General features: G+C 40.3%; 1 protein-coding gene across 4 annotated transcripts; it reads right to left on the bottom strand.

The window, feature by feature from the left end:
• Positions 1 to 65: 65 nt before the first annotated feature.
• On the bottom strand, positions 66 to 22,643 carry INTS10 (integrator complex subunit 10). Of its 4 annotated transcripts, none has more exons than XM_051618461.1 (18): positions 22,497 to 22,643; positions 20,812 to 20,879; positions 20,445 to 20,548; positions 18,724 to 18,863; positions 17,833 to 17,914; positions 17,394 to 17,534; positions 16,840 to 17,011; positions 16,260 to 16,429; positions 12,785 to 12,918; positions 12,070 to 12,226; positions 11,363 to 11,445; positions 10,406 to 10,558; positions 9,183 to 9,291; positions 8,712 to 8,791; positions 8,082 to 8,244; positions 6,369 to 6,462; positions 2,350 to 2,427; positions 66 to 449 (listed from the first exon to the last, which is right to left on the bottom strand). In XM_051618461.1, exons 1-18 carry the CDS (start codon positions 22,623 to 22,625, stop codon positions 293 to 295), a joined length of 2,214 nt encoding a protein of 737 aa, XP_051474421.1. In that variant the 5' UTR covers positions 22,626 to 22,643; the 3' UTR covers positions 66 to 292. The 4 variants fall into 4 exon arrangements, with proteins under 4 accessions (XP_051474421.1, XP_051474423.1, XP_051474424.1 ...); XM_051618463.1 differs by having other exon boundaries at positions 12,070 to 12,223; XM_051618464.1 differs by lacking the exon at positions 2,350 to 2,427.
• Between the last annotated feature and the right edge of the window lie 1,268 nt (positions 22,644 to 23,911).

Here is a 23,911-nt window from a genome sequence, read left to right as displayed (position 1 = left end):
GGCTATGGGGAAAAAAAAACACAACAAAAAAACAAAAACAACAAAAGAAACAGGACATTACAAAAGACTTCTTAAACAAAGTTTTAATTATAAAGTTTGATCTACTCACAGAAGAAAACTAAGTGGTGAACAAACACCGAGCAGTAGTGTTTGCGTACTGCAGAACCTGTAGCTCATAGGGAACTTCTTTGCCTCTCTCCAGTGCCACACTGCTGTTCATGAAAATAAGAGCCTTCCCCTCTCTCCGTAAGAGACATTGCATCAGAATCAGAGATTTTGGAATGGAGTCCATTCAAGCAAGAGTCTGAAGCAGCAGTATTTTCTCATTAATGCAGAACCTATGCAAGACCACCATGAGATTCTCCCCACAGCGCGAGACCTGGCGCTCCATGGCCAGGCGGAAGTCTTCTTTCACTCCTTTAGTTATACCCCGGGTGACTGTGTGATGCCTTATGCCGTGAAGGAAAGAGAGACAGACAAAATCAAGTAACGGTTATTTGTTGCACAAGAGTAAGTTACAAAGTGCTGCATGTCACTTACTGTATATCTACTGTCCATTCCTGAGTTTATATAAAGGAGAGCCAAACAGCCTGTGCTAAGCTATTGTGTTTAGTAGTTTGCAGGTCTTTCAACAGAAGTTCCATAGAAGACTGTGCTCTCACTGCTTTGAATATGACTGTGAGGGGAAAAAAAGTTGCTGTTCGGAATAACAGGAAAACCTGTTTTCTTAACTCAGCATGTAGAGAGTTCTCCTTCCTTGTGGAAAGGATTTTTATTTAGGTTTTTTGTCTCTGCCTTTGCTGCCCAAGCCGCTTACTCCTTGTAATGACTTCTATAAATGGTTGGGGTTGAAAGAAGAGGGAAAAGATGAACCTGCTTTCTCTGGAGGAAGAGGACAGATGGCTGCCATCGTAAGAGCAGAGGGCATCTTGTACCAGAAGGAAAGTGCGGGAAGGAGCTATATAATCCTGTGGGCAATGATAATTCTTTGACTAAGGAAAGGTGCTGTCAACACTTTACAGGCCAACACAAAGCCGAAATCAAGCCAGGCTGTGAGTCTGCATCAGTAGAAGCCAGCTCTTGTGTAGACACTAGACACCAAGCAGGGATTATGTTTATTCTCAGCAGAAGTTCTGGACTTGTTTTCAAGCAGAACCAAGGTCCAGCTACTGAGCAAGCTAAAGTGATGCTGGCTAGGGAAACTTTTGGGATATTGCCCTGTTAAAGGCCGTTCTAATGACTAGTTCTTTGTCCCTGTGCTGGCCTGTAGTACTGGACACCTAAATCTTGTCCTTAAAACAATGTTTTGCACTGCCAAAGCACTATACTTGCGCTAATCCCAGGACTGGGTAAGTAAGACCAAGACTTTGTAACATCTACCTGCAGGCCCTACCTGGGAAGGGAAGAAAAGTATGGCCTGAAATGAGAGCCCTAGCATTACTAAAGGAGCAGAATAAATTAAACCAGAGAGAAAAGCATAATGTTAACACTGAGATTAAGTCCTGAGTCATGGCTAAGAAGGGAAGAGCTGGACCAAACCCAATAAGTGCACTGAAAGACAGAATGGAAATAAAGGGTGAGGGCATCTATGCCAATCCAGAGGTGCTCCAAACAAGAAAGAGAAAAATCTGGGAATAAACCTCACCAACAATAACACCCCATCTTCACTTAAATCTGCAAGTCCAGTATTAGATAAGAGACTTCTTTGCCACAACAGTACAGACCTCTGTAACACACAGAAAAGATGGAGACTAGCCTGGTGACCACTGGACAATTAATGAGCTAGTCTGAAGCAAAACTGCACTGAAAATACTCCAGGATATTCAGAGGTTAAGGGATAAACCTTGTTTTTCATCTTTACTGTCTTAAACATTGTTGGCAGCTGTGCAGAGTGCTGTAGTCAGTTACAACCTGAAGGAGAATATGCAACATACAGCTACTGACCAAGCCAGCAGCACTTTTGAAGATGTGTCATGTAACAGTTGGAAAACAGAAAACAGAATTCAAAACAACTCAAATGAAGTAGCTACAAAAGGATCCAGTAACCAGTATCTTGAAAAGAAAGGGTTATACTCTTGCTAATATGTGATTGAACATTGGTATAATTTGGGGGGATTTCTAAATTTTTGTTTAAATTCAACAGTGATTATTGAATTGAAAGGACACGGATAGTGGCAACTTATGGGAAAAATAAAAATAAATGTTATTGTAGAACAATATGGTTTGCCAGGCAATGTAGGCACAAATGGAGAAAAAAAAAAATTAAGTAACAAATTGCTGAAAACCATGGGCAGTAAAACATGTTGACAAAACACAGCACACTATGAGCGGGGTTTTTCCACTTGGTACCTGTCAGCAGTCTGTATGCTGGGCTGTAGCACAGGTATGAATTCCTGCTGCAGTAACCCCATGGGAGGGCTAGAAGTCCTTTAAAAAACAGCAAATAGCAGCATTCAAACATCCACACACCAACTCCCCCTCCGGTGCAAAACAACTCTCCAGAAAAAGGAGCAGCAAAGAACTAGGGTGAAGCCACACAGCAATATGACCACTGAGCAGCCAAAGGGGTTGCGGGACCCTAACAGCATCAGACATGCAATTATCCCCAGATTTCATTGCAAGACTCTTCTGCAACTGTGGTCTAAATATATATATACGGATTTTGGGACAGTTACACCGTGAGAAAGGACAGTGTTAGGTGAGAAAACATTTCACAGTTGTACTACGATGAACTGTCATAGCTCTTCCTAGGGAAGTGTGTCAGTCAGAAAGACTTAGAGGAGCACTGCAGACACCACAGCTTCCCTGTAGAGCCGAAAAGAGCACGTCAGTGAACCAGGAGAGCCTACAACTTGGAGTTCAGGGATTTGCTAAGCCCAAGCCAAGTGCATGCACAGCATTGTATTGGCCAAGTTGAGTACGTGACAGGACTTGTTACAGGTTGCCTAAGTATCTTTTAGTTAGCCCACAGATGGCCTTCTTCACCTTTTCAAATTCAAAGTGCATAGAAAAATGGCTGTTAGAGGACAGCACAATGTCAGAGCACAAAAATCCACTCAGAGCAACCTTCCATTTATGAGCAGGGCCACACAAACTAGCCACCAAAAGGTGTCTCAGTTGAAAGACAGTTGGTCTTCTCTGTGAAGTCCTTATCTCTGTGTGCTATCTATAACACAAGACAATAACCTCAAACATCCTGCCTAGAACAAATCCAATGCCCCATGAGAAATTTGATAACTGACCTCATTTCTTAACCTCAGTCAAATGTCACCTAAATCTTACTAGACGCCCAAGTACTGAGTGCATTGTTCATCCCCACAGAACCTAAGAAGGGAACAGAGAAGCAAGACTTGCACTTACATCCCTATAATATCGTTAGGTGCCTACCTTCAGATCTCACAGGTGGGCTTTTTGGTTAGTATCTGTAACTTATTAATGAATATGGATGGAGAGCTATGCTTACACAAGTCAAACAAAGACGGGCCATTTTAGTAGTACAGAAACACTTTACAGTACAGCTACAATAACATGAAATAATATATTCGTAAGAATTATTCACTCAGATAATTTTTAGAGTTCTTGGCACAAATTAGTCCAGTACTTAAAAAACGGACATGGGAAACAGAAAATAAAAAGGAACAGCAAGATACTGGTCCCAGAGTGGTAGATGTTTGCAAAAGGGATTCTGTGCAACTGTGTCTGCGTTATTGTTTGCAAGATTTGCACTCAGAATGTATCCAACTGCACAATCAGAATAAAAATTACACTTTCAAGATACTTCGTTTCATTTCAAACCAACTGAGCTTTTCTTCCTCTGTCCCCAAGGGGAGATGTGTTGGGAATTTGAAGACAACACTCAACAGCTTTCACATGAAGTTTACACAGTTTGGTAGGTTAAGATTAGACTAATTAAGGGTAAGATTTATCAAAAAGAGGAGCACAATTTTAATCAGTAATTTCTTGCATATTGTTCTTTACTCCTTTAACCTCACTAGCTAACACTGCCACTACTGACATGTACAATCAGTAGAACTATGAAACCTGGCTTGCCTAGAATGGGAGTTCAAAAGCACTTAGTAGTTGAATTCAGAGCTCAGCATAAAAGTCCTGTTAATGCTGTAAGCAGAATGAGCTGGCTGTATCACTGGTTAAAACCAAAACCATAGAACTTCATATTCCCACACTGGATACAAGCAAAGGGAAAGCTTACAAGCTGTGGAAGTATTTTGCAGGCCCTGATTATAAGTCTGCAGGCTACCAAGATCTTACTTCAGCTTTTGAAAACCATGCTGCAGTTTGCTTTCCTGGTTTCAGAAAAGCTAATATAATTTCCTATAAAGTATAAGGTACTGAGGAATACTACTGGAAGAAGAATGTGGAATTCACCCGGGGAGAAAATGCCTGTAAGTCATGAAGCAAAAATATCTCCTTATAAAAAACATATAATATCCATAATATGTTTCCCATTAATTAAAACACAGGATTGCTACATACATTTATGCCAAGGAAAGATCAGACAAAGGAGCAACTGCTTCATCTCTGGGCTGCTGAGGCAAACTCTGAGAGTCTTCCTATACACTGACTGAACAGTACCGGAGCTGCCTCTGCTAATTATTGGGAGGGTGGTGCAGCAGCTCATACAACCAGAACAGAGGACAGTTCTGAAAGATGAAAGCCAGTCTGCAGATTTAGAGCCTACCAATCATTGTCCCAGAAAACAGGGCTGTGCTGGTGGACTTTGTACAAAACCCCAGCTGAGGGAGGCCATGAGCTAACTAACCAGTGCAGCTGAGGTCAACACCGCTGAGTGACACTGTCCCTGACCCTCACAGCCAGTCCAGCTAAAAAAATAGCTGCAGTACCAGGGGAGTAGATGTCATGTCTGCTTACAGGACTACACCCTGAACTCTCACTCCCATCAGCCCCCTGATGAAGTGGACCTGTCCTACACATTCAGACACTCAGAAGGCACTGTACACAGCTTTTCTAGCTGTATAGGGTATTTGACCGTCTTCACTCAATAAGAAGAAGGAAATGGACCTCTCCTCTACAAGCCTTTCCATCATTCAGGAAACATAACAGTGGTGAAAAGGTGGTCAAAAAGAGACTCCTGCCTTGCTAGAAACACTGCTCACCACCTATTTCCTGACTGATGGGGTCATAACAGCAAGTAACAGCTACCATGCCAATCAAAATAAAAGCTATGACACAGAAACAGCGCTGAATTATTGCAACTAACTTGAGATAGCAGCTAAGAAGTTACCAAGTGTAGTATTCAGTGCTAAGCCCTCTTGCTGAAAAAGCTTATTACATATCATACCGAGTGTAGCATACCCTGATTCTTGCTTTCATACAGCTGGTTACAAGCAGTGAGAATATAGCAAGAGTTTGAAAATCTAGAGCTTAAAAGAGAAAACACTCTGTCACATAATTAAGCATTTGTATTTCTTCTTTTTCTTTTCTTTAATTACACCTAGTATCTTATTTTTGTGTTAGTTACCTAGATCTCTGGAAAATCAATTTACTAGTCCAAATTTGCATCCAGTTAGGCTCTCATGTCTTGAAAATTTCAGCCCATTTCTAGTCAGTGAATAGCCAGAATATACTGACTCAAACTGGAATTTCAACAAACTTCTGCAGTCACCCTCTTACAAAGCAAAATACCACAAGCTCTAATAAACAACCAGGATATTCCAAAACATTCTGCCACTAAAACCCTGCAGCAGATACTTGTTCAGTCTTGACTCAAAATTAAGAACACCTAGGAAGTTAATCCAAATTATTAATTTCCTTCAGCATCTCATAATAAGCTAAGCAGAATAAGCTTGTTCAGTACATGGCAAGAGATGACCTGGTAGTTCTGATGAAAGGTTATTAGAGTTTACCTGGAGTGTAATTTAATTTATATTTTATACCTAAGTGAGTCATCATTCAGTGGTCTTTCATAACTTTGTTTACAACAAAGATTCCCTTCTGTTCAGCATTACTGTTGAGCAAAATTATTAACAACACCTTGCACTCATGCTTAATTATGTAAAGAATTCTTGCAAAGTGTCTTGTTGAAAGAGAAATGTTATCACTTTCATGTGAATCATTCTAAAGCAAATGCTGCACTTAAAAACAAAGTTCTGTAAAAAAAACAGTCGTTTAAAGTTGAAAAAGCCCCCAAAACAATTCACAGATCAGCAGGAGAGTCAGAAAAAGAACCTCACAGCCTTCTCTGAACTCTTTTACCAACTTCTTAAGTTTAAAACCAAAGACATTACACACTTACTATCCAAAAGACTACATAAAAGCAAAAAAAAAAAAAAAACAGAACATACTCTTTTTTTTCCCAAAGAAAACAATAAATGCTTTTTTATCCTTACTTGATCAACATTGCTTGATTTGGCAGCAGTTCCAGATGAATTTTCCCTCCTTCTTGTGTTCTTAAATAAGCAAATTCCTCCAACATATCAATATCTGAAGAAAACGTTAAAGATTTGAACAGAAAAAAATTACAGAGAACATTCCTTCTTATCCTTCATATTGAAGCCACACTGCTGAATTGGCAGTGAAAATTAACACCTGTTGAAGTATCTCGTTCTTAAAAGTGAAAAAGATCACAGCATGTATTCATAATCCTCCACAAATTAATGAAAAATAGCTTTTTGAAGTGCAAACCACAACAGTCAAGTTATTTTCTTTCCACATTTCTTCATATGTACAGTCAGAGGTAAAGACAGATCATCTCTCCAGTGAAATTCCCTGGTAGATTTTACTTCCTTTTCTTGCATTGCAGGTTACCAAAGCAGTGCATTCTGAGGCTGGGACTTAAGGAAATGCCACCACAGTGGTGCATACTACCCTTTTTAATTTTTCTATTTTCGTCCCTTATTTAGCTTTTCTTCTTTATATTTTCTTTCCTTTAACCAGAGCTTTTTTAGTTGTTTTGGATGGGAATTAGACTCCTTGCTTCCTGGAGACCATGGCTGTATGTCTATTTAGGTTAAACACTAAACTGTCCACCTCTGTGTATGCTGATCAAAGTGTATGTATATACATAAATATATAGAAATCATAATGCAGAAATCAGGCATACTTTGCATGAACTTTGACATAGCTCATGAACTTACCCCAAAAATCTTACCCACACAAAGTATTTCATAAGCAATAGCCAAAATCATTCAACTCTTCAAAGCACAGGTACTGCTTTACTGTTTTTATTAACAACCTTGTAGTGTAATGCCTTCTATATCTTAGTGGAAAAAGGTTCCATCACTTGCACCAGCAGCCTAAGACACTGCTGTTTTTCTGAATGGAGAATGCACTCTTAGATGCCAGAACAGGTGACAGGAGGCATATTTAAGTCCAGTGTGCACTGCCACCTATTACAAGAGGTTTGCATGGTATGGTGTGCTGGTTTTGGCTGGGAAAGAGTCAATTTTCTTTGTGATATGGGGCTGTACTTTTGAATTTGTGCTGAAAATCATGTTGATAATGCAGAGATGTCTTCGTTGTTGCTGAGCAGTGCTTACACAGAATCAAGGCCTTTTCTGCTTCTCACCCCACCATCAATAGCCTGGGAATGCACATGAAGCTGGGAGGGGACACAACCAGGACAGCTGACCCCAACTGACCAAAGAGATATTCCACACCGTACATCATCATGCTCCATATATAAAGCTGGGGGAAGAAGAAGGAAGGGGGGGACATTCAGAGTGATTGTCTTCCTAAATAACTTAAGCATGATGGAACCCTGCTCTTCTGGAGATGGCTGAACACCTGCCTACCAATGGAAAGTAGTGAAGGAATTCCTTGTTTTGCTCTACTTACATGAACTGCTTTTGCTTTACCTATTAAACTGTCTTTAGCTAAATTCACAAGCTTTCTCACTTTTATCCTTCTGTTTCTCTCCCCCCATCCCACCAGGGCAGTGAGTGGCTGTAGGATCCTTAGCTGTTGGCTTAAACAATGATATATGGAAATAAATACCAAATATGATTCATGGAGAGAGCTGCTGCTGCAACAATCTAACAGCTTTTTCAACACCCCAACACAGTTTTGGATGCGAAAGACATTCTTGGTTAATAAAAGGATACTTGTGACATAGTTGAAAAAATTCTCATACTGGAAGTTTCCTTGTTGACAGATTTTGTTGATGGCTTTCAGGAACAAGTTCTCCCCCCTTGGCCACTCATGCTGAAGCAGAACAACTACGTGGCCCAGCGCCATATCATCTCTGTTGTCTGTGAAAGCTCTGAGCTTTGGGGAAAAAATTGACATTGAGACAATCAGGAAACACGTTTCTTTTATAAATATATAGGATTCATCTCACCTACATCTGTGCAAATATAAAATAAAGTTCACTAGGAAAGTATTTCATTCTGCCCTAATATATATATTAAAATAGGTTGAAAATTTCCAGCCAAAATAGCAAATTCTCTCCACTGCCCTATAAGGGAAGTCTGAATATGGACAAAAATATTTTGAGAATAATTCTATCTCCTCTGCCCAAACCTAAAAGGAATAAAGGAGAAATAAGAGAGAACCCTTCTCCATCAATACTTCCTCAACCCCCCCAAAAAAAGACCTTCCACAAACCCATTTAGGTGAGAAGCACGTGAGGCAAAACACTTCACACCCAATCACACCATGCAGTTACAGGACCTCAGATACATAAACCAGGCTTTAGAGACACCAGGGAATTTGAAACCTTGACTATAGCTTACCTTGAAACAAGCTAACAATAGATGAAGGCAGTAAGGCATGATAGCTCTACTGGTACATGGCCAAAGCTTCAAATCAGACCCTGCAACAAAACAATTCATCATACACTTCTTTAGGGGTCTCATGATAGTCCAAGTTTGAAATAAATTAGAATGGTGCAAAGCAAATCTACAGTTGTCAAATCTCAGGCAAGGAGAAAAAACTTTGAGGATTATTAATTATTTAATGCATTTATTATTTAATTCACTATTTAAAACATGAAATTACACATTTTAATGTTTTTTCTTCATTTTTCTTTTTCTGTGGTAGGACTTTGTCACCACTAGATACCAGCAGGAAAACCACTCACAAAAACAAGGATAAAGAACTTACTTCCTTTTCATAACACAAAAGGAGAAATATTATATATTCAAGTGAAATGCATGAACTAAAATTGAGCTGACACCGAATTTAGGGTAGTAGCAACTCCATACCTTTCCTGAATTTAGACTTTACTTTAGGTTGCTCCTCTTGTACTTTACCTCCTTCTTGGATTGGAAGTAAAATACAGCACATGAGGTCAAGCACTTTTTCACATGTTTGCTGTAAAAAGAGAGAGAGATGGTAATGCTAAGTCTAAATTAGACTTCTTAAAACTCAGATACATTAATGATGATTAAATATGTCGAACACCACAAAAGCCAAAAACAACCATTAAATGTTTGGCTATAATGTGAGTGGACTTACTGCGTAACTTAACTTGGGTTGAGCAAATAAGATGAAGCTGTCATGAAACAACCTCTGAGAGCCTACATAAGTCATTTTAATTGTGAAAAAATATTTGCATTCTTCATTTCAAGAGGGTAAGATCAATGCAATGCAAATAAAAAACTGCTTTATTTTGAAGGATTAAGTTTTCAAACTAATTCTTAGAACAGTTTTTAAAAGCTTTTTCTGTCCATGGTAAAAATAGAAAGGAAAATGGGAATCTGACAGCATGACAGAAATGCAATGAATCTTTAATGCTATTTCCTAGAGACAGTAAGAAGTCTGTGGGGATATGTTATCACATTTCCCATGAGAAAAAAAAAAGTAAACTGGAAGGGACAAAAAGATTTGTCCATTAGTATGAGGATGACGTTAGATCCTGTGAGACCCAGTCGGTATTATTAGTGCTGACTCTGACTGACCTCAGACCACCATGTGCTCCTGTAATATTAAAAACATGAAATATACATTGCAAAGCTAAAGCAATTTCAGAGCTCAGGCCAGACAATATTGGTTTTGAGTCTCTTATACTGTCAGTTGAAAACTAATTCTTTTCTAAGATGATCACAGAAGTTTATTTTCTACAAACCTTTTCATTCCCCAGCTACATGAAGCTTATACCTAATAATTTTCCCCTCAATATTTAAAACTGTTTCAGTGAAGTTAAGGAATCTAAATTCAAGGTTACATTTACAGAAAACTCAAACACCTGTACCTATGGAAATCAAATCAAAACTACCCAACAGACTATAAAAGATACTAATGGACAGTCAGTTAATGTGCCAGGAAGTGCAATTCTTCTCCCTGTGAAGCATGGATTTTTCAGTAGACCCTGGTTGATGTTCAATACCCTGCTGAAAGCAGGCTAAAGGGAAAATTCAAAGGAGCAAGTAAAATAGGAACCCTAGGACCAATGATGAAGGACCAGTGCGTGGATTGCAGTACATACTCGATATTCTCCAAGGGCAAAGTGACATGATGCCAACTGGATTAGTGCTCTCTGATTTTCCAGTGATCCTTGTCCTGTAATTTGCTGTGGAGAATGAGAGCCCTGCAGAGCTGCCAAGTGATGTAGGCTGCTAATTGCTTTTTTGTACTGACCCTTTAAATAAAAGATATAAAAAGACAGTGTTAAGATCTCCTGTATACAGTGGGTAGAAAAATAGAAATAAAAATTCCCTTACAAAAAGCTTTCAAAACAGTGTGTCCAAGTAACAGGACATCAAAATTTTAATCTAGCAGAACACTCTCCAGTGATGTGCTGTGTACACAAGTGTGGATCAATCACTTGCAAGGCAATGAAAAGAAACAGAATTCTGTGTTAAAAAGCCTGCTTACAAAATCGCATTTATAACTAAAACAAATGATGATGGTCTTCAGAGCTAATAATTACTTTACTTATACTAATAAAGTCTGGAATAGCTTTTGTTCAGGTACAAGTGCAGGCAAAAATATAAGATCCCCAAAGGAAAAATATAGAAGAACAAGCTTTATTCTATAAACGGTATTTGGAATTAGTACAGTCAGCCTAACTTCTGAGGAGAAAGATAAATTTTAACTGAGACATTTTAAAATCTGCTGTTTAAAAATTCTTCTCCGTTCTTCTTCAATAGAATAATAGTACTTTTCCTCCATAACACTACAGATACATATTTATACTGGTCAAAATGCAAATGCAGAGGTCCTTTCCACATGCCAAAACTAGCTGCACTGAATCAGCTACTGGTACAGGAATACCCTAAGTAGGGTACCTAGCTTGTGGTAAGAACACTACGATTCCATCCCCAAAAGGTTCATGCTTTAAAGGATAAAATCAGTAGAATCTTAAAGCAGTCAAAGTGGCTAATCAGAACAGCTATTCACAAAAAGGAAGAGCACTGTAATAGTTTTTGCTTTATTCTTTTACCTGGTAGATGATCATGTCTGTAAGAAAGATTCTTAACCAAAGCCAAGTGTCTGTCTTCCATGACAAACAAATTCTGGTGAACTCTGCATAAGCGGTCAAAGAAGAAAGAGACAACTAAGCATTTCACAGCTTAAAAATCAGGTAAGTAGAAAAAAAAATAGCTGAATTTAAAAGTGTAAAAACAAAACAGTAAGTGTGTGAAATCTTTCAAATATAGGACACTCTCCTCCTATACAATACTATTTTGACTATATTTCACAATTTTCAACAAATCTAAAAGCAGCTAGGTGGTACTATTTGCCTGCTTTTTAGAAGAGACATTTGTTTTCAAGATTATCACACCAGATGTTATGAGAGAGGAAGAGACATGGTAAAAGCACATCTTAAGCATTAACTTCACAAGCCATTAGCAGCACATCCTCACCGAGTATTAACAGCACTACTACTAGCAAACTGCTCCTTCAGTAAAAGCTGCTTCCAAGAGGAGTGGGGGCAAATAAGCAAAGAGGCATGAAGGAATGAAACTTAATCCGCCAACAAAATATTCAGAGATGCAAGAACTGTCACAGCTTCTTAGATCAAAAACACTCAGGACCCAAAGTAAATTCAATTTTAATGGTTCACAATGACAAGAATTCTATTTTAACAAAATACACACATGCACAGCAATGAAGCGTAAATGCAGCTCTGCTGGCAGTTAGTCTTACCTTTGTCAAGTGATTCCAGCGAGTACAGCAGCTCCCAGCTCTCCCTTGCCAGTTTAAAGCTCTCCAATACTTCAATAGAGTTTGCAAGATCTGCCTTGTTTACTGTAATATGGCGACTTCGTGCCTTCCCAGAAGGATCCTCATCATCTGAGCTCTGCTTAAGAATCAGTATAAAATAAGAAGATTAACTTCTTAATTTATACTAATTTCAAAGGACTCTGAAGTCACGGAAATTCTTCTCAACACAAGAAAATAATTCTGTACTGGAGATGCCAAGGTTCTAGTGACTTCTTGCTTAGCTTGTTTTAATACTTGAACAACCTGCTTTGCTACCAATAAACTCAGAGGTATAGTGTGATGAACAGTTTTAACAGTTCCAATCATGAAAAGTCAATTAATTTGGAGGTTTAGCTGTAGAACATGACTGCTATGGCTACCATTTTTAACAGCTTCAGCAGTCTCTGCTGAACTCTTTCAAGGTGAAGTGTTCCCATCAGCACATACATGTCTACAGCAATTGCTACAAAATTTGTTCTATTCTTGCTGGCTTTAGCAAAAAAAAACAAAAAACAAAAAAACCCTGTTTGCAAACTGTGGTCATAAACAGCTATTACAAGGTAGCTCTGGAAATATGTCTACATCTGTGTCAAAACCACTACTAAATTCCAGCACAAATGCCATTCTTGTAATGAATGAAAAGGTCTAGAAAACTTACCATTGTTTTTTCTCTTCCTTCTGCAAGCTTCCTCTTTTTGTGTATGTGCTTGTTACGATCAATATCTGTATCACCATAGATGTTGGTCACATCCTCGAGAAGGACAAGTGGGGCTTGGTTTGGAGCATTTGGACCTGGATTTAAACATAAATTAATTCAAAATTATTCTAAACTGATGTGAAAGGTACCCCATACCTATATTTATTTTCTTCATAAATAATGATGATACTGCTAGAGAAAACAATCTGCAATTAATTCACTGAAATTACATAAGCTTAAATTATTCTGGTAAGGCTATGGTTCTCCCAAAGCATCCTTATGGTACAGCTCAGAATGCATTTACCAGATGTCAAAAGGGTTTTCTTGAGAGATTCAGAGTACCTTTGAATCCTTTTCTTATGGAGCAGTCACAAGATATATTCAGGCAGCAGGTGTTCTCTCAAGAAGCATTATTTGCTTTTCTATGTACAACTATTCAACAGGTGAACAGAACAAATGGCACTGAAGTTAACAGCCACAAACATGGCAAAGCACAGCAATATTCTCAAAACATTCTCATGAGAAACCAAAGGAACATCCTGACAGGCACTGATGCCTCACAGAAGTGAATATATTTTATCACAAGATTTTCCTGGTACGATCACTCAGTGTCAGCTCTGCCCCCACTGATTTCACTGTACAGAATTAAACCTTTATTTGACTCCCAGAGCCTACCATCACTCTACAAAGCCTCTAGAGAAGCCATATTTTGAAGAGCAGATGACTTAACTTCTACATTCATTGGTGTCACAGAACATCTGGTGGGATCCAATACCTGTTGTTTCAGACCTCATTGCTTAAGTTTCATTAGATATGAAGCAGGAACAACACCTCTTAATCTCAAACAATATTGGTACACAGCCACTACTGAGAAAGCTTTCCTTCTGAGAACATTTTTTCCTTTTGCACAAACAAGTTGTTTATAGATGTGCAAAGCTTGGACAAAGAATTATAAAGAAATACAATTGTTGTCGGACCTGAGTCAAACGGTGACAAAAGGAAAGGTGAAATCCATTAATCTGTTCTTCTGAAATCTCCACCAGAAAAAAACAGTAGTGTGGACAAATATTTTCAGCACAAGCATTTCTTCTCTTTCTATTTGCAGAAAAACATGAGGCTAAGGCCTCATTCATAACTGCAAAGAGCTAATTTGAGATCTTAGTATAAGAACAATCTACTTCATCTCTTGACAAAACAACCCATACTAAGCTTCTCTAATCTACTCAAAAGTGGTGTATAATGAGTCCGCTACAACAGAAGTTAATGTTACAAGAAACAACCAACCTGGCATGCTTAACAAATAATGCTGTCTCCTCTGATTAGGTTCAAACTCAATACCACCATTGAAATGTTCCCTACACAAAGGCTACAAAATAATGAAATCACCTCCATGTAGCATTACATATTCCACTGTGTGTACTGAAAATAAAGCAAAGTCATACTGTAGAAAATAGCATCCATGAAAAAAAGATATGAGAGTACCACAACTGGGATGCTGGAAGAGTTTAATCACTAGAATCTCAAGAGCTGACTACTTCTAACACCTGAGAAGAAAGGAATGGGATTCTTCTTTTACCCATACTGATTTGAATAAAGACCAGTTAAATGCTTTGCTTTCCAAAGAAATGTTCTCTTCTCAGTAGCACGCAAGCACACTGTAGTCTTTATTCCAAAACCTCCAGTCCTACAACCAAACAAAATCTAACCTCCCCCTTGCCTCGGGCTGCAAACCTTCTCTTACATTACTGAAAGTTAAACAGCTGTACAAAGAGCAAGGTTGTGTTTTGCTGTCTAACCCAGCCCTAGAATCTAAGCTTACAGTTTTTAATTGATTTCTAACACAGTGTTATAAATAAGCCCCTAACAGCATCAGCCCAAACAGTAACTCTTGCCAAGCTTGCAGGCAGCCTGAAAGTTATGAGAGGTGTGAATTGCCTCATTCATTTCTCATCTCCAGCAAGGCAGATATGAATTATGTAAGAGAAATGCATTGAAAAGTTTTCACTCCAGAGGCTTCTTGCAAGTCCATGCATACAAGGAGAAAGTCACAGATTAAAGCTCAAAGCTACTGGATTAAGGAGACAGCTTTTTTCCCCACCACTATGCTTCCAAAATACATAGGATTCTATATTTCTACATTTGGAGTGAGCCCTCCAAAGAAAAGTGCTTTACTTCCTTCTTTCCTCAACTCAGAATCAAGCAGCTAAAATGATAGTGTAGCTGACATACCTTCCTGCCCCACCATAACTCCCCTTTCCTCTGGAGAGAACTAAAAACTCAACTCAATTAGTTCTTGTATTTGTTGTTGAAGTGACTACATGTTCTTTGTATACAAGTTCTGTGTCATGCCTTCTAAGCTTAGCCACCTACTGACACTGTTCAATTGATTACCCAACTTACTTTAAGGTTGTCTAAAACCCATCATTTGTATTTAGTGTTTAATTACTCATATGACCACTTGCTTCATGCAGGAAATTGCAATGAACACAACACACAATTAAAATCATAATTTTATCATGTATCAATAACTGTGGTGTTAACAAGTACTAACTACCTGACAATTGCTATTGTTGCAATGAACTCCCTAACAGTGAGCGAGGAAGCAGGAAATGCACACTATTCAGACTTAAAAATTCCTCTTTTTGATACAACATTTTTCAGTATGTTCTAAAAAAAAACCAAACAGATGTTAAAGAAATTCCCTCAGCTTCTGAGTCATCCCTGAAAAGACCAGTCAATCCCTGAGGAAGAAATCCAAGGTGTTCCAAGCAATCTGATATGCCCCAAATGTAGATTGGCATGTGCAGGAAAAAGCACAGCTAATGTTCATATTTAAAATGTTCAATTACAAATTAATTACAAATTAGGATTCATGTGCAAAGCACACCTTAAATATTATGCTTAAACTACAGAAAGAAAGCCAAGTTGGAAGCTTGTGAACTTCAGGAAATCTTCTCCTATTCAGTAGTTATTTGCTTAGTTATAAATTTGTTGTGTGTTCCTAATGCAAAAATATCTTATTTTGTGGAAATGTTTTGTACAAACTATTGACTTAAGAAAGCCAGGAAAACATCAGCTTCAAAGAAACAGAATCAGAAGAGAAGGTGGAACAAACAGTGCTGATGGAAGAGTAGGACTCAACCTTAGGGATGTTTCTCATAACATCGGATCCGTTACTTTTCCCTTTGCTAGACAACACTGCTGCTGGCCAAGGTTGAAACCATGATGCAAAGTTAGACTGATCTTTGTCCTGATCCACTCCAGCAGTTGTCATGAACTGCTTCTGTTGGTAACACTTAAATGCTTGGGGCAATTTTAGAAAGATCCATGTCCCTTTGTAAGATGATAGTTTCAAAAGACTAATGAGAAGACGCTTCAGACATTAGCAAAGAAATCACAAAGAACTCCTTACAAAAGTTGAAACATCGAAACTCACCTTGAAAGAGCGATGGTTGGATGTTACTGACATACTGGAATGCATTTTTAAAGAAGACTAACATCGTCGAATACACTACTTGATTCTTGTATTTAGCATGTGCATCACTATCAAAGTTACTGATGTATCTGCAAAGGTCTTTCATTCGGTGTAAAATATCACCAAAACTTCTGAGGAAGACAGAGAAAATAATTCAGTAGGTTACACAGACTCCAAAACTGAAGAAAAGAATGAATAGTGGATACGAAAAAGTTAACATTTTGGCTGAGGAAACCTCCCAGCTGCAGGTCAGTTGAGGCTGGGAACACACACCAGTGAAACTTCACTAAACATTTACCATGTTTCTCTTCCCTGGGGCATCTAGGGAAGGATACCCCACAGCAGTATAATTCTTAAGCACCACTTTCATCAAAAAGGATTTATTTTAGAGATGTTTTTGCTTACATTGTACAGTCTTAAAGAAAAGTTACATTGAATTTACACAAAAATTAAAATCCTTCTTCAACCCATCTCCTGAAGAATTTTTAAAATGCCAAGTTTTTCTTGAGAAGAAATAATTGGGAAAGTACACATTTCTCACCTTCTTCCTTTATCCATTTGCCATTCACACCTCATTCCCACCACAGACAGTATTTTAAACAGCCTCTCCCAAGGATCTGTAATCTGGGATGATTTTTCTGTGAGACCATCTATTACATATTTCTGAGAGCCACGCTTGCTTGGAGACATAATATCAGAGGAATCTTGTGAACCTAGGAAAAGCAGCACATTTTTCTCTTTGTAAAGAAATTAAGTCATCTGATGTATTTTCAAGGAGGAGACACGTAAGAATGCTCACTGGAGCTTTCAGGGTAACCATTCTTAACTTATCTCTTTACAAGAGAGCTGATAGATCTTGGACATTTTGTCCTACCTCTCAATACATATGCTGAAGCATCGTAAGCATCATGACTAAGTAGTTCAAGTATCATGAGGTATTTTGGTATCAAAGAACTAAGAAACATCAAATATTAATATTAATCCTTGTATAAGGGATACATCACATAAAAGTATTCCATTCTTTGTTTATGGATGTCACTTCAGGAATGCTAAAATACATTCTAGAAAAGCTTAATTTTGTAAAAATAGTCTTACCTTGATATTGGCTTTCTGTCTGTGTGGATCTAGTTACATAGTTAATATAAAATTCTGCTGCTTTATTCAGATATTTATATAACAAGCTGGCAGGAAGTCGAACATCAGGGTTGTTAATTATCAGAGGAAGAACATCACAAACTAAAATAGAAATTAAAAGAAAAATCCTTTAGGTTTGTAGTGTTTTTTGTTCTATTTGTCCAAAGTAAGCTTTCTCAATCAGCAATGTAAGGCTCCATTTCTGGCTGACCATAAACCGCAAAACAAGAACCTCACATGAATAACTGTAACACCAATTTGGACCACATGGTCAGCCTAGCCTCTTCTGACTAAAGTGGTTTTCTAATCCTAGTATCTTAAAATTGGATTACTGAAATCAGAATCTTGCCATACTAAAAAGTATGGCATGAACATGACAAGAACATGAATATTTTCTTACCAAATAATTTTCTAAAACAATTCACTGGGGATTCTTGGTCTTCAATACTTTCAGCATCTAACAGTGTTTCTCCAAGGCCCACCTGTGTAGACAGAGGTGAAAATCAAACACTGAACTAGTGGTTTTAGAAACTTTTTGAGCTGCAATTCAATAGAGTTAAACAGTAGTTTACTGGATGCATGAGTAGCAATTCATTGTAAGGCAATCACATCTGTTGTCTCTAAACAGATAGTTAAACTATCCCTACTTAATAAAACAGCAACACAAGACCAAGAGAAAAACTGTATTGGTAGATGTGCCCAAACAAGTGAGAGCAATGCAGGTATCAGGCCTTAAAGGTGCAGCTTGTCACCTAAGCTGCAGTAACTGACTGTGCACTCTTCCTGATGCTAGTATGAGCTAGAACATGTTAGCATAAGTCAGCCTCAAAGACAGCAGGTTTTATAGGCTTTAAACTATTTAAAAACTAAACTGTCCTTAAATAAAGTAGGTCATAATTTAAAGAGATCCAGCTGTAATTTCTTCAGTGTCTAGTCATAACCTCAAAGCACTGTGTACCCAGTTACAAGTCTACTGACAAAAAGCTGCAGCAATACTCTTGCTCACACTACAATACTCCATTACACTCTTCTCTGAGCTGTTCTGGTTTTTCAAAAAGCATGGAATATTCTTTGCATCTGCAAAACAAAAAATTCTTTTATTTGCTTCTACTTGTTTTCTGCCCAATTCTTTCCTGGTGGTAACCTCAGGATACAGGAATCTGAATTATTAGCCACAATGAAGAGAATAGAAAGACTTCACCCTCTCACTACACAAGGGAAAATACATTCCAGCAAAATCTCAAGAATCAGAATGTCAATATCATGAATAGCTCCTATGAGCTCCTCTTACCCCGTGTTGCACCACGGTCTCTGGGAAACGTCGCAGTAGCAGCAGTAGCATTTCTGCCCTTTCTAATGTGTTGAAACACTGCTCTGTGGCCTTCAGTAACATCTCACACTGGACACGACCAGGAAGCGTTTCAAATAATCCTTCAAAAAAAATAAGAAAACATTTAACTTGCTATGTCTGAATTGTAAAGGTGACTGACAAAGGGCAAAAGACTAGTCAACATCACCTTACTGTGCAGTGTGAAAGATACTTCCTTACATTTTTTCTGCTTTTAATATCTATGCCTGGAAAGAAATGGCTGTTCCTTTCAGAGACAACCATATGAATATTGATCTGCGTTTATTTGGGTGCAGAGAACTTGAATTAACAAGTAAGACTGCTAGCAAGTGGAATATTGAAAATCCTAACACTTAAATATTTGACATTTTAAGATGCCTCTTTAAGAATGTGTTTTTGTTTTTTGTACTTATACTCCACTTCTACAATTAATACTTCCATTACTAAAAGGTAATTCTTTTCAATTTAAACTTCCAGTGAGACACTAAAAAGAAACCTATATATTCTTCCTGCAAATGTTCTGTATTCTATCTGAGAAATAAACACACCCCATGAAAAAGCAAATCTCTCCCTAGCTCAAATAGCCTATATGCAGAGTTACACACTGCTTACACCTAGAGGTTCTGAAGCACATATTCAAACTGCAGATTACAATTTGTTGGGTGTCAATCCTGCTTTCAAAACTGCCTATGATTGCCAAGAGCGAATAACGAACCCTTCTAGTCAGTTTGTTTTTTTTCATAACCCTCAATTCATCCGTATGAATTCACCCCATTTTTATAATCACTCATTGTTCTCTCCCATCACTGGGACAATGATTTCTAAATCACATTCCACTTATTCTCTCTGCAACCTCTTTTCTAAGTTGTCATGGTTTAATGCAGGGCCCACCAATTAAAAAAATGATAACAGAGCTCTCTATCCCCTCCCCCTCAGACAGGGAAAGGAGAGAGAGAACAAGGAGACAGTCTTCTGGACCGAAAGCTAAACCAAACAGCTTTAATTAAACACTAGTGATAAAAGACAGTAAGTACAAATGCACATGAATCTGTGTAGGAGTGTACAAAACTTCTATCACCCCCCCCAGAAAGTCTCACAGCACTCCCATGAGCTGCAGAGCAGGCCTGAGAAGGCCCCAGGAGCACTTCTGGAGGTACCAGTAGGGCAGACAGGAGCTGAGGGTACTGATATAGGAATCAGGAACGCACAGGCCTAGGGATTGAGGGAGATGGACAGACAGGGTCTCTCTTGGACACCAGACATGGATGAAAGAGAGCCTGACTTCCACAATCTCATAATTTATACTGAGTATAATACATGTGGGATGGAATACTCCATTTGAGCAATGTTAGTAACTTGTCTAGTCTGCTCCTCCCTACCAGAGGGTTGTAGATATGACTCTTCTGCTCCTTTACTGTCCGAAGCAGCAGACTCAACAAGTGAAGCAAAGTGGATACAAAATAATGAGAATCAACTTCTCATACCCCTTTGTGTTTCCTAAACCTAACACACTGAATCAAGTCTCTTTAGGCTGAACTGAGAAAACAAAATTTGCAGCTCACAAGCAAAGTTAAAAAGACTACTTGCCAGACTAGATGTGCAACCAGAAGGCTTATCTTCAGATTCCTTTAGGACATTCCCCATTCACTGAATAGATTCCTTACCTCTTAAAAATTGTGTCTGCTTGTCCTGCGAGTCATTCCTTAATGCTGCTGTAATAACGCTAATCTCCCTCCATACAGCAGGTTGGTCAGGAAAATTCACAAACCTGTAATAAAGTTTGAGGCAAGGAACATCAGTGAGTGATCTCAAAATCTGTTTCCAGGACAAACCTTGCTATGAAAGAATGTGCATGGGAAAACAGAAAATAAAACCTTCATTTTTACCGTTTATTTTTAATTAATACAACCTTTTTAGCTTGATTCATCCACGTGGATTTCCAAGAACATTCACATTATATTTTTGGAAACTCTGACATTTACGGAAACAAGCACCTGGTATAGTTGCAGAGTTCCAGCTCTAATTACTTACATGTCGTAGAGCAGCCTGCCTGCAGATGCTGTCCTTTCAGCATTCCTCTCAATAGTGTACATCTCATACTGCAAGATGAAAGAACAGAACATTGGCTTTCCTGAATATACTGATGAATCAGATTAGTCCTTCCACTCAAAAAAACTGCCCCAATTTGCCACAGAAACCTGAATACACGGAAGTTTAAAAGACCAACATTTACTTGCCACACCAGGTATGTAACCAGAGGCCTTTTAGGTTCCTTCAGGTCTCTCCTGATGCAATAAATAGAATCTTTACCTCTTAAAATTTTCATCTGCTTGTCCAGAATGAGTAACAGTCTGAATAACATTTGCTGCAGAAATTAGGATTTGAGTTTATACGAATTAATTACATTAAATTAGGCACAGACTTCTATAGGACAAGTACTCCAATATTAACATGCTGGCTTTATTTTTACACCAAAAAAATTAGTAAGAATCCAAATTCTTTGACCAGAGTGTATTTCCAGCCAAATGCAATGCAAACCCCCAAGCTACTACAAAAGCCATAGGCAAAAGGGGTACTTTATTAGAAATGGTTGTTTTTGTTGGGTTTTTTTGCAAGAGAAACCCCATACGTTTCATCATGTGCAAACACAAGAAGCAGAGAGGGACCTTCCTCTCGGTTATGAAAATACCACCACTTTCACAACGCATTCGTAGGAGTGGATTTTTATGGCAGTGAAACGATGAGCAGTTACAAGCTCGCCACTTCAGCCACTGCACACCACAGTGCCAGGCTGGGCAGCTGAGGCGCTGTCCTAGGGTGCATTAGAAAGGGTGTGGTTAGTCGGTCAAGAGAGGTTCTCCTCCCCCTCTATTCTGCATTGGTGAGGCTGCATCTGGAGTATTGTGTCCAGTTCTGGGCCCCTCAGTTCAGGAAGGACAGGGAACTGCTTGAAAGAGTCCAGCGCAGAGCCACAAAGATGATGAAGGGAGTGGAACATCTCCCTTATGAGGAAAGGCTGAGGGAGCTGGGTCTCTTTAGCTTGGAGAAAAGGAGACTGAGGGGTGACCTCATCAATGTTTACAAACACGTTAAGAGTGAGTGTCAGGAAGATGGAGTTAAGCTTTTTTCAGTGATGACCAGTGATAGGACAAGGGGTAATGGATGCAAATTGGAGCATAGGAGGTTCAAGGTGAATATCAGATTTTTTTTTACTGTGAGAGTGACAGAGCACTGGAACAGGCTGCCCAGAGAGGTTGTGGAGTCTCCTTCTCTGGAGACATTCAAAACCCGCCTGGACGCCTTCCTGTGTGATGTACTCTAGGTGACCCTGCTCTGGCGGGGGGGTTGGACTAGATGATCTTTCGAGGTCCCTTCCAGCCCCTATGATTCTATGATTCTAGGCGTTCGGGGGGGGGAAGCGCGGCCAGGAACAGGGGTGCCCCCATCCCGGGTGCCCGGCCGGCTCCCTCCGGGGATGCTGGGTCAGGTCTCTCGCTGGGTGCTGGGCCCGGACGCCTCCAGGTGCTGGGCCTGGCCTGCCGGGGGGGCCGCCCGTCTCGGCTCCCCCTGGCCGGGCTCCGCCGCAGCCGCCACGGCCGGTAACGGACCCGCCAAGGCGGGACGAGTCGCGGCGCCCTCCTTGGCCGCGGCGCCCGCCGCAAGGCCGCGGCACTGCGCGCCGCTACCGGGCGCCGCTGCGGTAGCGCTCCCTTCACCTGTATGTTGAAGTCGGCGGGGTAGAGGCTCCGCGCCGTGATGAGCCAGGCCTTGGCCGCCCACAGGTCCCCCGGCACCAGCTCCCGGGCCCGCTTCACCAGGAACTCGCAATCCCCCTGCGCCGACATCTTGGGGCCCGGCCCGGCCCAGCCCGCCCGCCGGGCGGCGCGTGCGCGCGCGCCCGGCTCCTGGCGCCCCTGCCGCCATGTTTGAAGAGGGCAGCGTTGAGCGCCGCCCTTGGCGCGAGCGGGCGGGGCGGGGCGGGGCCGGGCGGCCGTTGCTGGGCGCGTGCCGGTGTCTCGTGCGGCGGTGCGGGGCTGCAGCGGCCCTGGCTGGGGAGGCCCTGCGGAGCTGGCAGCTTGAGAGCTGGGGCGGCTGGTAGGGGCAGGGAAGGCGGCAGCGGTTTCCTGTCGCCGGAGGCAGCAGCTTGGACGCTCAGAGCTCGTGACTGACCACAGGGGATTTGGGGAGCGAAGGTAAAAGGGGTCGGCTCTTCAGGGTTGACAGCTGGAGTGATGGCTGGTGGGAGAGTGGCTGGGCTACCTTCAAGAGGTCTTTTGGCCCTGTGGGCAGGGTTACGGGTATCATGGTACTTAGAGGCAGCTGAGTTGAAATCACTGATGTTGGTTGCAGTGGAGCACTGCCTTCCTGAAGCCGGTACTGCTGCAAATCAAAGCCCACTTTAAAAGTCCCCAGGCCATAGCACTGCTGGCTGGGCTCATGCTTCTCCAGGATTCTTACAGCCCAATACCACGGCCACCAACAGGACATGCCGAGGAACAACGGGACCTTTCACGACAGAAACAACTTTGAACAGTGCAGTGCATGCTGGCTGCAACAGGGTCTTGCTCACTGTCCCATTTCCCAGGGTGCTGGCCATACATTGGTCAGTTGCAATTTGAAGAAGGACAAAGTATGTGATTCACTTGCCATTCAGAGAGGTGACAAGCACAGCAGAAAGTCAGCCGTCCTCAATAAAACAGATGCCTCCTCTCCCTGTCCTTCCCTTGCTGTCAAAACTACAAACTGCTCTAGGACAGCACAGGTCTTCAGAAATTACTTCACAGCCCATCAGTCCCTTGGAAATGCAGCAATGTTAATCACTGGCTGCTGTGTAGGTCTACCCAGAGCACTTCCCTATGTACTTGTGCCTATGCATGCATCCAACCTCTGGTAAAATAAAACAGTTTTGAGTTTTGCATTTTGGAGCTGAATATGGTAAGAAGGTCCTGTATTCTGTCTCTCCAGAAACTGCCCAGCAAGGACTAATGGGCTGGTTGTCACTCTCCATATGCGGCTTGTGAGGCCACAATCAGGATGTTACAAGAATGAAATGGATGGCAGTGGGTTATCAGAAGTTGCTTTTGAAGAGAAATGGATGTGTGAGGAGTCCCCTGTAAAAATTCTGGTGCAG

Source organism: Apus apus, chromosome 4, assembly GCF_020740795.1.
Source record: "Apus apus isolate bApuApu2 chromosome 4, bApuApu2.pri.cur, whole genome shotgun sequence".
Classification (NCBI taxonomy): Eukaryota; Metazoa; Chordata; class Aves; order Apodiformes; family Apodidae; genus Apus; species Apus apus.
Note: the sequence above shows the minus strand (reverse complement) of the source record. Positions and strands in the feature narration are given on the sequence as shown.